Source organism: Cyprinus carpio, chromosome B15 (genome assembly GCF_018340385.1).
Source record: "Cyprinus carpio isolate SPL01 chromosome B15, ASM1834038v1, whole genome shotgun sequence".
NCBI lineage: Eukaryota > Metazoa > Chordata > Actinopteri > Cypriniformes > Cyprinidae > Cyprinus > Cyprinus carpio.
The window spans coordinates 13,513,188-13,529,801 of NC_056611.1; the positions used below are offsets into that span (position 1 = coordinate 13,513,188).

At 36.6% G+C, this 16,614-nt stretch overlaps 1 protein-coding gene across 1 annotated transcript in view; it reads left to right on the forward strand.

Annotated features, from left to right (window-relative positions):
• Positions 1-2,538: 2,538 nt before the first annotated feature.
• LOC109103528 (alpha-2-macroglobulin-like protein 1) overlaps positions 2,539-16,614 on the forward strand; it is a 32,052-nt gene continuing 17,976 nt past the window's right edge. The window contains exons 1-14 of the mRNA XM_042739340.1: positions 2,539-2,641; positions 4,304-4,487; positions 5,493-5,649; positions 5,789-5,841; positions 5,951-5,971; positions 6,076-6,244; positions 6,343-6,427; positions 6,536-6,662; positions 7,352-7,457; positions 7,539-7,648; positions 7,898-8,065; positions 9,582-9,809; positions 16,228-16,291; positions 16,417-16,553. Of these exons, the coding sequence (XP_042595274.1) occupies positions 2,574-2,641; positions 4,304-4,487; positions 5,493-5,649; positions 5,789-5,841; positions 5,951-5,971; positions 6,076-6,244; positions 6,343-6,427; positions 6,536-6,662; positions 7,352-7,457; positions 7,539-7,648; positions 7,898-8,065; positions 9,582-9,809; positions 16,228-16,291; positions 16,417-16,553 (1,677 nt within the window). The 5' untranslated portion in view covers positions 2,539-2,573. The remainder of the gene's footprint in view (positions 2,642-4,303; positions 4,488-5,492; positions 5,650-5,788; positions 5,842-5,950; positions 5,972-6,075; positions 6,245-6,342; positions 6,428-6,535; positions 6,663-7,351; positions 7,458-7,538; positions 7,649-7,897; positions 8,066-9,581; positions 9,810-16,227; positions 16,292-16,416; positions 16,554-16,614) is intronic.

Below are 16,614 nucleotides of genomic sequence, written 5' to 3' on the forward strand. Positions count from 1 at the left end.
GTAACATGGGCTCTTTTGTGCTCTTTGAAGACCAGTCATGCCGCTGCATTCTGAATCATTTGTAGAGGTTTAATGGAAGTCCAGCCAGAAGAGCATTGCAGTAGTCCAGCCTAGAAATGACAAGGGCCTGGACAAGAAGTTGTGCAGCATACTCCGTAAGAAAGGGCCTGATCTTTCTCATGTTGTGCAATGCAAACCTGCAAGATCAAGCAGTCTTTGCAATGTGGTCTTTGAAGATCAGCTGGTCATCAAAGATTACACCAAGATTTCTGACCAAAGTTGATGGGGTAATTGTAAAAGAACCTAGCTGGATGGTGAAATCATGCTGTAGAGTTGGAGTGGCAGGGAAGACAAGAAGGTCAGTCTTTGCCAGGTTGAGCTGTAGGTGATATTCTTTCATCCATGCCGAGATGTCCGCCAGGCAGCCTGGGATCCCTGCAGCTACCTTTGGATCATCTGGTTGAAATGAGAGATAGAGCTGTTTGTCATCAGCATAGCAATGGTAGGAGAAGCCATGTGCCTGTATGATGAGAACCAGTGATGTAGTGTATTGTATATGGAGAAGAAGAGGGGTCCAAGAACTTATCCCTGAGGAACCCCAGTGACCAGTTGATGTGCTTTGGATACCTCGCCTCTCCAGGCCACCCTGAAAGATTTACCAGTGAGATAGGATTCAAACCAGTGAAGTGGAATCCCTGTGATGCCCATTGATGAGAGGGCAGACAGGAGGATCTGATGATTGACAGTGTCAAAAGCACCAGATAGATCCAGCAGAATAAGAACTGAACTTTGGAATTAGCTTTTGCAATCCGCAAGGCTTCCGTGACTGACAGTAGCACAGTCTCCATTGAATGGCCACTTCTGAAACCTAACTGGTTAGCGGCCAGTTTGTTTTTCTGTGAAAGAAACAATGATACCTGGTTGAAAACAACTTGTTTGAGGGTTTTCTTTATGAATGGAAGGAGAGAGACAGATCTGTAGCTGCCTATAAGAGAAGTGTTTAATGTAGGTTTTTTGAGCATTGGGGTGCCTGTGAGGAGAGTTGTGTTGATGATGTGTGTGAAAGCTGGTAAGAGTGTAGGAGAGATGGCCTGGAGAAGGTATGAGGGGATTGGGTCTAGAAGGCATGTTATAGGATGGCTGTAGAGAAGAAGTTTTGATACTTCTGCCTCAGTGAGGGGACAGAATTGAAATGTTTTGATAGCAATTAGATGGTATTTACACTAAGTGAAAATACCATATTTTCTTAACGATAGATACTATTTACACTGAGTACAAATAGTGATAGGTGCTATTTACACTAAGTGCAAATAGTGATAGATTATATTTACACTATGTAAAAGTAGCAGGATTTTCTGCTATTTATCCACCTTATTTTTCAACATGGAAGTAAGCCTATGGGCAAGTCTTCCGGTTCATTAGTCGCTATAGGGAAATAACTAGAAGAATTACAGTGTGCGTGTAAACAGTCGAACTGCTTGTACTACAAATATGTTCATAATTAAGATAATGCATTAAAATAATATGGTAAGACGTAGATTTGCAATATCAAGCAGCAAAACAAGCGGTTTTGTACAGATATAAATAGCTGGAAGCGAATGAGACCGAAAGCAAGACCCATAAAATTTAATTAACTTAAAATGAATGCCTTTCTGATGTGATGCGAGACTTGAAAAAACAGAAGAAAGAGGTCAGCAAAAGGTCAAAGATGGGTCAATCACATCAAAAAGACTACAGTTTGTGATTCACAAAACAGTAGGTTGGACAGCTGTCTTTTGTAATCTTTACTATCCCAATCACACTTTTGGTGTAAATACCCTCTACATTAAGGGCATTTAATTTAATTTAAAGTGCTGTAATTTTTTGTTTTACTTTTTCAAGTTTATCACAGTTTAAAATATACAAATATTTTTAATGGTGGATTTCATTAGTTTTTAAAAATAGATTTTAAGATATTTTAAGGAACAAGAGTTAAAAGTCATTAAAATAAAATGACTGCCTGGTAAAATAATAAAATAAAATTTGAAAAAATATAATGTTTTGTTTTATTATATTTATTGTTTGCTTTTGTTTCACTTCATCTTAAAAGTAATTTTCAGGTCTTTTAATGTGACCTTCATTTATTTTATTTTATTTTATTTTATTTTATTTATTTTATTTTATTTTATTTTATTTTATTTTATTTTATTTTATTTTATTTTATTTTATTTTATTTATTTTATTTTATTTTATTGTTGCAATACATAAAATTCCCTTTGTCACATAACTCAGTTGATCAATACAGCTTGTTTGTCAAAGTAATCTTTGCAAACAACAAAAAAAGTGAGCTCATTCAGCCACTTTACAAGTTAATTAACTTCAGTGAATCACTGTCCACTTACGTGTTGCACAACACAGATAATGGCTATGTCGATCCCAAATTATCCAACTCCTCATCATACCAGTTGCTCAACTTTCCATACCTTGGTGTGGTAGGACAGGGAGGAGGACTACAGAGGTGTATAAAAGTCCGCTCTTGTGTGATGGGATCATTGGGCGAGTTCTCTGCGCCTGTGCTGGACTAACTGCTCGGGATGCTTCTATCACTTTTGCCACTGCTGCTGCTGCTGCAATGCTCATTAATGAGTGGAGCCACCGATCCGTAAGAGCCTTTATGATTATTATCTTCACAAATACAAGATAACAGAAGGTAGAGTTATGAGGAAAACTTGCAGGTTGAGGACCAGACGATTGTCTTCCACAACTAGACACTGATGAAAAATTTAGGACAACTTTTGTGTTCACATGTAACACACTGTAAACAGTTTATTTTAAGATGTACAGTAAAAACTTACCGGAAGAGAGACACAGTGACGATGTTGCAAGCAAGCGTTATGGAAAGCATTTTGATGACCATATTTAATTTTAGCTATTAAAATACTCTATTTAACTCTATGAGTTAAAGCAATATTGGCTTATTTCACAGCTCAATAAAAACATAAAGAGACAACACAGCATTACCCATACAAACACAAAACACTATCAGTATCACACATAACATAAGACTAATTAATGCTAACCTAATAACTGAAAATACAAAAAAGAATCAAATGTCAAGGTTTGTGCAGGGAATTCTGTGAATGCCCAGTAAATTATGAAGCTTAATTAGATTTATTTACTTTTATTAGTTCATTAGCTCACCATGACTGCATCAAAAATTCAGTAACAACTGTAATATTGTGAAATATTATTACAATTTAATAGATCTTGTTTTCTATTTGAATATTTATTAAAATATAATGTATTCCTTTGATGGCAAATTGAATTTTCAGCATCATTACTCCAGTTCTTGTGTCATTTCGAATAATTTGAATATGCTGATTTGCTGCTCAAAAATATGTATTATTATCAGTAATACTGAAATCAGTTGTACTGCTTAATATTTTGGTGGGGATTGTGAAGTGGAATTTTTTTTTTTTTTTTTTTTTTTTTTTTTTTTTTTAAGTAGGCCTAATTAACACTTTATTCAACAAGGATTCATCAAAAGTGTCAGCAGAGGTATTTATTATTCTGTTGTTCATTTGAACCTTCTATTTATCTAATAATCCTGATATAATGCAAATGTTTTTCATAAAATATGAATCAACAAAATCTGTTTTGGACTTTTATAATAACCATTTTTAATAACTGATAAAAACTGAGCAGCATCCACATATTAAAATGACTTCTGAAGGATAATGTGCCACTGAAGACCGGAGTAAAATTCAGCTTTGCCATCACAGGATTAAATTTATATTAAATTGTTATGCTATTGCATTATATTACTGTTTTTACTGAATATATATAAAAAAAAAAAAAAAAAAAAAAAAGCAGCCTTGTTGACTTCTTTCAAAAACATTAAACATTTAAATTATTCCAAACTTGTGACTTGTAGTGTATAACTATTCAATATAAATTGTATTATATTTATTTTAATTACATCTTAAACAACACTATATGTATTGTCTGGTTAAATGTATATATATATATATATATATATATATATATATATATATATATATATATATATATATATATATATATATATATATATATATATATATATATATATATTTTTTTTTTTTTTTATTTTTTTTTTTTTTTTTAAGGTAATCCATAATAGTGCCAGTGCCACATTTATACTGCACCAACCACTTACACAACATCTACTTGTTTTTGTGCAGGCTCGTGCAACACTAAACTTATGCTAATAAGGCATTTTATAGTCATTGTATGGTTTATGCAAGTCTCTAAATGTATTTCATTGTGTTTTGTCTTCTTTCAGCATCTACCTGGTGACAGTCACTTCCCAGGCGGTGGGTGGCAGCACAGAGACTCTGTGTGCACAGATTCATGAGCCCAAAGAAACACTTTCTATAGTGGTAACTTTGAGGACTGACAATCGCAACCTGACCATTCTACAACAGGGCTCCATTAAAAAGGATTTCTACAAATGTGTCACTTTTAAGGTCAATATACTCAGCTGAACAGAACAGAGAAATTGACTTTACTTGTGCAAAAGCTATGTTTTAGAGATCAAGGCCTTTTCCTATTATGTCTGCACAACACTTATAAAATGGCATTAAAGTTAAAGAGCCTATCGGTAACACTTTACTATATGGGTGCACATATATGCATCAAATAATGCTTAACTAATGCACAGTTAATCATGAGTTAATATATAACTCATGAAGAACTAAACCATTTATTAATGATTACTGCATCAGCAACTAATGAACATTCTATATGATTCATAGATTAAGTAATCAATAAATTGTTATTAGTTAAATGTATCATAATGCTTTAATTCCATAATAGCATATTATATTTACGAATTAAGTAAATTCATATTGTAATTACCACAATGTGTTGAAGCATGCATTTCAGCTTCAATTAGTTAATAGTTCTGTGCCTCAACAAGTAAAGTCATAACATAATGATACCTTTGCAAATCATTAGCTAATGACTAATTAAAGCAGACAACTGGAAGTTGAAATGCTTGCTTCAACCCATTGTGGTAATTAACATATGAATTTACACAGTTAGTTAATATAATATGTTATTAGGGAATAAATACTTTATGACACATTTAACTAATAACAGCTGATTTATTATTTAATCTATGAATCATATAGAATGTTCATTTGTTGCTGATGCAGTAATTATTAATAAATGGTTTAGTTCTTCATGGGTTACATTAACTCATGATTATCTATGCATTAGTTAAGCATGAATTAATGCATATTAGTGCTGCCATATTATTAAGTGTTACCAGCCTATCCATAGTGAGATATAAAATATAATTAATGTGCAAGTGAAACCCTAAAACTTGCATTTATCATTAATCTTGTATATATTTTTCACTACTGGATTGTTCAGGGGTCCCTGTAGTGTTGATGATGCATTTAAATTTAGACTATTGTCTGTTATACGAGTTATACACACACTGTTTTCTTAATTTCTTAATCTTCCAGGTTCCTGTAGTCACTGTGGAGTCTGTGGCATCTGTTGATTTTGTAATCCGAGGGGGAGAAACATCCCTAAACAACAACACTAAGATCCTCATAATTCCCTCCAAAAATCTTATTTTCATCCAATCAGACAAGCCTATCTACAAGCCTGGACAAACAAGTAATACTTCTATTTGTAAATCATTCCAAAATAGTTTAAGATGTCAGTACTCATTTGTTCTTATTAATACGAGCCTTTGAGTCTTTCTTTTTTGCAAACTGTATGTATTAATATTCTGTCTCAAAATTGTTCTTCCCAGTTAAATTTCGCATTGTGTCTCTGGATTCCAATTTCTTGCCTCGCAATCAAATGGTAAATTTATTTGAATTTACGTGATTTTACTTTATTTTCAGCTAAAGGGATACATATTTTTGTCCTTTTGCCCTAACTGAAATGACTTTCTTCTGTCTTTCTCTTGCAGTTTCAAACGGTAGAACTCCAGGTAAAATCCTTCAAGCAACCATGATCTGTTTATGGTTTGTTACTTTAATTAAATGCAATTTGATTCCACTGCAGGCTTTTTCATTATGTGCCACTGTTGTTTAGGACCCTTATTCAAATCGCATTGGTCAGTGGTTGAATCAGGCCACAAGGATTGGCATTTTGGATCTGTCCCACTCCATGTCTCCAGAAGCCGCTGAGGGTTTCTACACGATCACTGCTTGGGATGAGAAGAACCAACAAATATCACACAGCTTTGAAATTAAAGAATATGGTCAGAACCAGGATTCAGCTTTATTTTTTGTCAATCCAAAACAGATCAGCTTTTAATGTGTCCATTTTTACAATTTTTTCCCCACATTTCTCTTTTAGTTCTGCCAAAATATGAAGTGAACATCAGTTTTCCCTCCATTATAACCATCCTGGACAAAGAGGTTACACTGAAAGTTTGTGCAAAGTAAGAATTTATTACAAATAATATAAATTTCTTTACAGATAAATGAGGGACATACATACCTGTAATTCAGTGATATGTTTAGCCTGATGAGATCATTTCTGTCTTTAGATACACTTACGGCAAGCCTGTGTTGGGGTCCGTGAATGCTGAAGTGTGTGGGCAAAGCTTTGAGATCTATTATATTAGACCTGTTTTCCCTGACAGTGTTCCCATATGCAAGAAATATTCAATGATGGTGCGTTACCCTCTGCACACACAAAACTGTTACCTTTTGGGCTTGTAATCCTAAAAATACTGTACTAATCAGCATTTATTCTCTTAAAACTCTCTATATATACTGTATTACAAGGTTTGCCTAAGAAGGCAATTTCTTAGTAAACAGCATTTCTGACATTGCTGTTTATAAATGGCAAATGCTGTACAAAAGCTACTATTTTACACCATAGACAGTCCCCTTGTGAAAATTAAGTGTGTTGAAACGTATTGAATATGCACTAATAGTATTTTTTTATAAATATTTTGTCATGCATTAAAAAGTAAACTTATTTTGATGTGTTGACCTACATACTAAAGTAAAGTACCTGACTACTTTTAACTGTAGTGTGTTATTCAGTATTACATTTAAAGTTAATACATTTTAGATGTACAAAATTGCAACTAATTCTTGTCAGTACATTCGGCAGTACACTTTAACCATATTTCAAGAACAATAGAAGTACTTATGAAATTACATATAGAGACTCTAAAACCTCTAAAATTCAGCTAATTGCATTTAATATACATTTAAAATATAGTTCACACCATTATAAGTAATTTTAAACAAACACACCCACACACACACAAGGTCTCTTTTCACAATTGTCCATGTTGCAACATATTTTAAAATTCTAAATTACCATTTTCATTTCATCCTTATTCATTCAGACTGACAAGACTGGCTGTGGGTCTCGGGTGATAGATGTAACAGAATTTGGCATGACTTCAAGAGGATCTTTCGAAGTGAATAGTACAGTTGAAGAGTCTGGAACAGGTGAGGGTGTAAAACAAATGGCTGTTTCCATTTTTACTCTCCAAAATAGAGTAATGAAACATTGGTCTTTTGTTCCTCCAGGGATAACTATGGTTGGTACTACCTCAGCTATGTTTACCAGGGATTATGTCAAAGTTCACTATGAAGACACACCAAATACATACAGGCCTGGCATGGTCTTTAAGGGAAAGGTAACCGCTAGCTTGAGGTCATTAGCTTTACTAATAATTATAGAGCAAATTCTCTGAAGTAACTTTGCAGTCCACATGTGTTTTGACAAACATCTTTATAAAAAGTTTATTGTGGTAGCATAAACTTCTTAAAATGCAGCAACATTAGTAAATAATCTGTTTTGCAGCGAGAACATTAGTAGTGTGGCCATATTGTGTACAGGAAGTGCTACTTTTGTTTGTAAAGTAATCATTTTTGTTTTTAAACAGCTTGTGGTCACTAATCCACATTCCAGTGTGATGAAAAATGAGCCAGTGGTTGTATATGCGCAGTATGGGGATAAAAGTGTCAATGTAACACTGATGACAGACATCAATGGCACTGCCCGCTTCTCATTTGACACTTCGGACTGGTTAGAATTACCTGTGGAATTACAGGTTAGAAGTGATTTTTTAATTATTATTAGTTTTTTAGATTATGTTTATGCACAGTTGCAAGAAAAAGTAAGTAAACTATTTTCAGTTTCCTGGTTTTCTGCTTAAATTGGTCATGAAATGTGATCTGATCTTCACTAAAGTCAAACACAATATTTCTATAAAACACAAACAGTCATGATCTTTCATGTCTTATTGAACACACCCATTGTGTTACATAACAAAGTGATGGTGGAAAAAGTAAGTGAAACTTGTTTTAATAACTGGTTTAACCACCTTTTGCAGCAAAAACCTCAAGCAAGCACTTCCTCTAGCTGTGTATTAGACCTGCACGTCCAGGAGTAATTTTGGACCATTCCTCCTTACAGAACTGCTTCAGCTCACCCATATTCTTGGAACGTCTGGTGTGAATGGCTCTCTTGAGGTCATTCCACAGCATTTCTATTGGGTTGAGGTCTGTGGGCTTGACTGGGCCAATCCAGAAGGTGGATTTTATGATTCCAAGCCATTCTGTAATAGATTTACTTCAGTGTTTAAGGTTATAATCCTGCTGCATCCCACAGTTTCGTCTGAGCTTCAGCTTGCAGACAGCCAGTTTGAGATTATCCTGTAAGATATCCTGATAAACTTGGGACTTTTTCCCCTTAGCAAAGCAGCCCTAAATCATAATGCTACCTCCACCATACTTCACTGTTGGGATGATGTTTTCATGTTGGCACACTATTTTCTTTTTACACCATAAATAGCGCTGCATGTTCTTCCCAAACAATTCTATTTGTCCACAAGACATTTCCCAGTAGTGTTGTGGAGTGTGAAGGTGGTCTTTGGCAAACTTTAGGTGTGCTTCAGTGTTTTGTTTGGAGAGCAGTGGCTTCCTTTGTGGTTTCCTTCCATGGATACCATGCCTGTTCAATGTTTTACATTTACATTTAGTCATTTTGCAGATGCTTTTATCCAAAGTGACTTACAATTGGGGGATACATAAAGCTATTCTTCTTAAAGAGACAAACAGACACAGGAAGTGCTTGTAATACCAAGTTTCAGGCATTGTTCAAATAAGTACAAGCTAGAAGAAGAAGGAATAAAGAGAAAGACATTTTTTTTATACGATGAAGTCAAGTAGCTTCGAAAGAGATGAGTTTTCAGCTGTCACTTTTAAATATGGTTGACACATGAATGTGAACCAGCTTCAGTGAATCCTTCAAGTCTTTAGCAGTTTTTGTAGGGTTCTTTTTCACCACATTGAGCATTTACTTTTTCCACCATCACTTTGTATGTTTAATGAGTGTGCTCAGTAAAGACATGAAAGATGATGGTTGCGTTTTATCAGCTTAGAAATATTGTGTTTGTTGATACTTGTTACATTGGTGAAAATCAAATCAAATTTCATGACCAATCGATGAAGAAAACCAGAAAATTGAAAACAGTTCACTTACTTTTTCTTGTGACTGTATACACATAAACATCATGTTCAGTATACTGATGATTTTCAAACTGTTTTTTTTATTTTTATTATTAGGTCCATCATAAAGGAGGTGAAGAACGGACTGATTTTGAAGCTTTTAGATATGAGCCATTAGGCTATCTCTACCTAAGACCCTTTTACTCCAAAAGCAAAAGTTTCCTGATGTTGACAAAGGCCCCAGAGAAGCTCAGCTGTAAAAATGATGCAACAGTGACAGCCAGTTACATCATTCAGGGCAGTGCGCTGAAAACAGGCCAGAAAACCTTGGATTTCTTCTACATTGTATGTTTAACATTGACAATCTTTTTATTTTTTATTATTTCTTTAAACCATGGTTTACTTAAACAAGGGATAGAATTTAATGAATTTGTTATAGAATATTGACAATCTTTTTATTTTTTATTATTTTTTAAACCATGGTTTTACTTCAATTCTTAATTTGCAGAGATTTATTAGTTTATCAAACCAGTATCCACTTGTTAAGTCTGATGTCATGCGTCACTACTTCCAGTTCAAATGCTCTATCAGATCCCACAAGAAAACAACAACGATGTGATGTAATATTACCGAAAAAGCATAATCCTAACCTTAATCATCGTAACGAAATCCCAAATGGTCAGACAATGATTCAACTTTTATAAATTGTTAAAATGTTAGTGTATCAGATACCATGAGGACAGAGACTGTAGTGTATACCGCAAGATTTCAGTGCTTAGCTCAAATGTGTAATTGGAATAAATAGTGTTCATAAATGACTGTTGGGATAGTATTCTCAAGTGAAACAAGTAGACGCTTGGACCTGTAAAAAACAACTATCCTTACATCTGATGGGTTTATAATCCAATATAAACCTATAATGGTCTGATAAAATTTGGCTGTGAAAATACTCCAAAAGATAATTCAAAGCTTGTGTTAAATGTTTATTCTACAGTAGCCTAACATAAACTATGGAACATAAAAGAAAATAATTTGAGAAACATCTCAGTATTTTTTGTTCATGCAATGAAAGTCACTGGTAGCCAAAACAGCTTTGTTACCAACAGTCTTCAAAATACCTTCTTTTATGTTGTGCAAAAGAAAGTAGCCTAAGTCATTCAGGTTTGAAACAACATGAGGGTGAGTAAATGATGACATAATGTATTTATTAATTTATTTATTTTTGGTGAACTATGCCTTTAATTTTATTTATTTATTTATTGAAATAAATTAAATGATACTCTAAAGAAGTAGTCTCACGTAGCCAGACTGAAGGTCTGGAATCTATGGCGACTTTCATTGGTCAAGGCCCGCCCATGAGGCCGTTTGACAGACATGTCAAACAACCAATCACAGTTCGTTTTGTTCATCGTCACATTTCGGGTCATGGAAATGTCGCCACAATAACAGACCGGTTGGGTTTTGGGGTTGTGGAAATGTTGACAGATTCTATGCCGCAAACTTTATTGTACAGATGCTTTGCAAATTTGTGGATGTTTAGTTGATCCTGATAAGTACTCGTTGTCACTGTTTTAAACACTAGGCTTTCTTCTTTCGTGAGGGGGTCATCGTCACATTTCGGGTCATGGAAATGTCGCCACAATAACAGACCGGTGTGTTCTCGCGAAAATCCTGTAGAATTCAACCAATCCGATGATGACTTCGACACTCCTGAAGTGTTTCCACTTTTGTGTGCCATATGCATCAGACGTTTAGCCAACGGTCCGTGGGCGTGACATCTGAAATCCGGGACACACCGAGCGACGGCGAGCAACGGTTGGGCTAGTTTGTTTGGTGTGTTCCACTCGTCGGGCTCACATCGGTGGCAGTTTGCCTGATTCAACATGTTGAATCGGCGTCGGGGACATCGGGGCCGTCGGCTTGAGTGAGAGCTCTGATTGGATGTTCAGTTTAGCAAACGAGTCAGTGCCGAGAATTAAATCAAAAGTAATGAAAACAACCACGTGAATGAAGGCGGTACAGAAGGCTGTTTAAATGTTACGTGATCTTTCTCAGTCATTCTTATAAGCGAATGTTTTCATAACAGCATGAGCTGCTTAAAATGATTAAAGTTATCAACATTATTAATATTCAAAATGGTAAGCAAGCGTTGCTTTGTTTTAGCGCATCCAAGCCTATGAGTGTTTGAGGGCACTTGAAGTGTAATGGTGGCTGGGGGTGCAACCTTTATTCCCCTTGCTCCAGGCTCTGTCTGGAGAGCAAATCCATTCCGAAGTTCAACCGCCCGGGGACATGAACCACTTGGATCGACAGAATTTGTTCTGAGACCAAAGAAGAATATTCCTCGTTGGTCCAACCTTTGTATGGGCGTAACCCTCCTTGATGATTCAGATACGAGACAACCGCTATGTTGTCTGAACTGATTAACATATGACGGCCAAACAGCTGTCTCGATAAATATTGGAGAGCTAGAAAAACTGCTAGCAATTCCAACCATTTATATGCCAGTCACGTTGTGTCTCCATCCATACTCCGTGAGCTGGACGTCCTTGACAAACAGCTCCCAACCAGTCAACGACGCATCCGTCGTGACAGTGTCTTGGTGAAAAAAAATATCCAATAAAAGATAATTTTTAGGGGGTTTTTTTTTAATAAAAAGTTTTTTTTTGATATAACACACCTCCGTGTCTCAAATAGTAGTATGTGGAAATAACGGGGTGAAATCCTCTGGCTTTTTGGTAATAAAGTGGTTGGGTGCTTTTGATTTTTAGTCCAGATGTGTTTGGGTGGATGTTATGTGGATTATAACGGAAGTCTGAGGCACAAACTCACCGTAACTGTGCGACCTGCTTGGAAGTGGCGCAGGCATGACGTGAGAGACTGAATGCGCGGGAGGGACAATCTTGCCGACATCGCGCGGGAAGTCTATTCCTGAAAAGGTTATCCGCTGAGAGGGGATTAAACACTCTTCTGGAAATTCATACGTAAACTAGGCTGTTTAGATGATTCAGCACAAGATCTTGATGAGAGTGTGCTTGAGTCTGCAATGGTGCTAACACCAGCCAAGCATCCAGGTTATCTAATACACGAACGCCCTGGAGCCACAACGGGCCAGAATTGCGTCCATACATTTCGTAATGTTCGAGGAGTCAAGGCTTAAGCGGAAGGGAAGAACACGGTATTGATACGCTTTGCCCTCTAAAGCAAATCTGAGGAACTTCCTGTGTCCCTTGATGATCTGAATATGAAAATATGCACCCTTCAGATAGATTGTGTTAAATCTGAGACAGAATAGACTTTGCCATCAACATCTTGATTTTGCTCGTCCCGAGTGCAAGATTCACACGCCGTAAATTCAATATCGGTTGTAAACCGTCACTTTTTTTTTTTTTACAACAAAATAGCGGCTGTAAAAACCTGACTCCATCTGAGAGGGGTGTACTTCTATAGCCCCTTTTCTCAGCAGAGATGACATCTCCTGCCGCAGCACTGCGATTTCCCTTGGTTTAACAACCGTGGGAAGATTTCTGCGGCAAAGAGGCGGGCCTTTTTGAAACTGAATGGTGTATCAGTAACGAATTGTGTGTAACACCCATAGTGAAAATGCCGTTAGTGATTTCAAAGCCTCCACCTGCGGCTGCAGCGTTACCACATGCATTATAATGTCCGAGCACTGAAGGCTCGCGGCGTCCGTAAGCAAGGGAAGCACATGTGTCAAAGTCGCTGCGTTTCGTTGTGCCTAATCCTGGAACGTAACCACGGCAGGATTTAATCCAACAAAATGAGCATGGGGCCACATCGCTAGCGTGATTACGGCAGCTATGTGGGCCGTCATAAACGGGCCGTCTTTGTCAGCCTCTTGTGCCATCCCTTAAACTCTGAAGGCTGGATTGCGCAGAGTGTCTGAGGGGTGCTCAAAATGATAGCTAGATCCAATGATGCTAGAGGCGCCTTTTGCTGTGAGACAGTCAATGTTAGAGCGTGGGGACTGCAGTGAGAGGGTTGGATGTGCATTAGCGGTCCAACAGTGCTCTCTAGTGGAGAACACAGTCCCTGACGAACAGAGAAGTATCAGGAACTGCTGTAGGGGATTGAGGACTTTGCCGTCTGACTCAGGTTTTCTGTAATGTCGGCGAGATTAGCCAAGGTGGCGCTCGACCGTTAACATCCCCATCATAGAACGGTCCACTGCTCGGGCAGTGTGTTTGGTAGCACTTAGCGCAAAATCTGTTGCCAGCCGCAGCTCTTTCACAGCCTCCGTTTGTGATGGTGGTGAGATCCGCGGCGTTTGTGATGCGCGCTGATTAAGGCTGCTTCCAGGACCTCGAAACCTCTTGGTGGAGGTCCGTGAAGAAGGGCAGCGGCTCACGGAACTGGGCAAGTGCACGACTAGTTAAAAAAAAAAAAAAATAACATAAAAAAACCGTTGTCCAGTTTAGATAGGGATAGTTTATCCACCGCGCAGGTAACACATCCAACAGCTCACTGTAGGAAGGGGGGGTGCGTTTCTCCTTGTCATCCGCTCGGAGGGAGAGAACCGCATGTGCCGGCCAGAACGTACTCTGAATTCAAAGCCGTGGTGGGCAAACATTGTTTGCAAAAGCAAATTTGCTGATTAAACACACTCGAGTGGGAGAGAGTGAGCAAAGTGGAAAAACAAGAGATGCTTTCCCAGGGCACGGAGAATTCGCTTTCCTGAAGGAAATGAAATCTGAGCGAAATACTATGCGTATGCATGCGTAGGGCGGTGCCAAGTGCTATTTGGCCAATGAAATTGGCGGGATGGTACAGGGCTTCAGACATTCGTCATAGCGAGAGGTGTTCCCATACGGTGACGTCACCACAGCATCGAAGTGACCTATGAAAGGAAAATACTATTAATAGCTGCTGATTTGAACAGCTTGTTCCTCTCACGCATGGGCAGAACGCACATGTTAGTTTGCCGCCGACTGTAGGCTGTGCGGTTGTGTTCAAGTGCAGCTTTTTGGTCCGATGCTGACAACGCGAGGCGACAACACCGTTGGCTTTCGTTGCCGCTAGTTCTTTGAAGTCGGCTTGGTGTGTCCCGACCTTAAGGCTGAAGTAGAAACTAAAACTACTAGCAGGTGGCAGTAAATAATCCGTGTATCGGGGTGTGTTTAAGGATATTTTGCCCAAGCCGTCAAACTGACGTCATCAGAAAAGGAATGCCATTCCAGAGCGGAAGTAAATGTTCAGATTTTGATTAAAGATTACAAAGACAATTCTTTTTCAGCGGATTTACTTGTACAGGTTAATTGTTTATATCAAGACTAGCAATGTGCACTACTAAAGTAAATAAAGTCAATTTTGATTTCATGCGGACTTTAATATTGAAAGTAGAAAAATTAGAAAACGGCTCCTTTTTTTTGTAAATGAGTCTTTATTAATTCGATTTGATTCATTCAAACGGCTGATTCATTCAGGAATGAAGTAAATTACACCATTGGTTTAGGTGAATTCATTCAGAACTAAACACCGCTGTGTTGTTCACAGACACACAGCAGTTCTGCTGTGACTTTATAGGTAATATTTTCGTTGGAAATATTAAACAAAAATACAATATTGTGTTTGAAATAGGTCTGTGTACATAACACAATATAAACTACTTGTTTATGGAACTGTTGTATAAAATCACATTTGCGCTTTATTCCACAGTCTATGATTTGCACTTGTGTTCTTCGTGACAAAAACAGCACTTGTGTGATATTGTTCTTGCTGCTGGTGTGATATCGCTTATCATATTTTATAATTAAGAGACAAAAACTTATAAAGGGGCATTTTTACACCAATATGTTGAATTTTAGTGCATAACTTCGTTTATGGAGTTGTCCTGCATCATATTTGTCAACAGTCAACTGTATGAAATATAAGATGACTTGCAGGTCTGGGGGCCGGGCCAGTGCTTAAAAAGGGTTACTCCACCCCAAAATGATTTTTTTTTTTCATTAATCACTTACTCCCATATCGTTCCAAACCTGTAAAAGCTTTGTTCGTCTTCGAAACACAATTTAAGATATTTTGGATGAAAACCGGGAGGCTTGTTTCTGTCTCATAGACTGCCAAGTAAATTACACTGTCAAGGTCCTGAAAATTATAAAAGACATCTTCAGAATAGTCCATCTGCCATCAGTGGTTCAACTGTAACCGTTTAATCACATTATTTTTTCATAACTAATTAATTAACACGTTAAACTGACAGCCCTAATTAATATATATATATATATATATATATATATTATATATATATATATATATATAATATATATATATATATATATATATATATATATATATATATATATATATATACATAACAATTGAGTAAATGAGGCATGAAGGATTTCATATATATATATATATATATATATATATATATATATATACATATATACATAACAATTGAGTATATATATATATGAAATCCTTCATGCTCATTTACTCAATTGTTATGTTACACTGTAGGCTAATCTAGAAAATTTAATTATGTTTATCTATTTTTTTTATTATATTTTTGAAATGTTTATTGATAATTTTCTTTTTTGTTATGTTACTTTTTTGGTAACACTGTCAAAATGGTTTAGACTTTTAATATCACCCATTTGTTGCTGCCATAATATTAAAATAATTATCAGCATTGGCCAGAATTATAATATCCATGATTTCCTACCTTTTTTGGCTCAGAAACAGATTTTTTCTTGAAGGTTTCCTAATTCCATACAGTAATTATGTCTCTGCATTTCAGGTCTTGTCCAGAGGCAGCATGGTTCAAAATGATCTTCTGTCTGTGAATGTGAACACTGGAAGAGGTACACAGCTCTTTTACATTAGCCATCACATTGTTCTCTTATTGTATAAGGGTATTTTTATGGTTTATGCACATTGTGTCTCAACATGTGTCTTGTTTGTTTTCACAAATGCTCTCTCAACAAAGGAAAAGTGACATTCAGAGTGAAGAATATGGCTGCTCTGACTCCATACGCTCAGGTGGTGGTTTACACAGTTCTTCCCAACGGAGAAACAGTAGCAGACAGTATGGACTTCCCCATTGAAGAATGTTTGCCAAACAAGGTCAGAAAATCCCACGTGAATTCTCATTTCAGAACTCAGTGTGCCCTTCAAGTTTTTATGT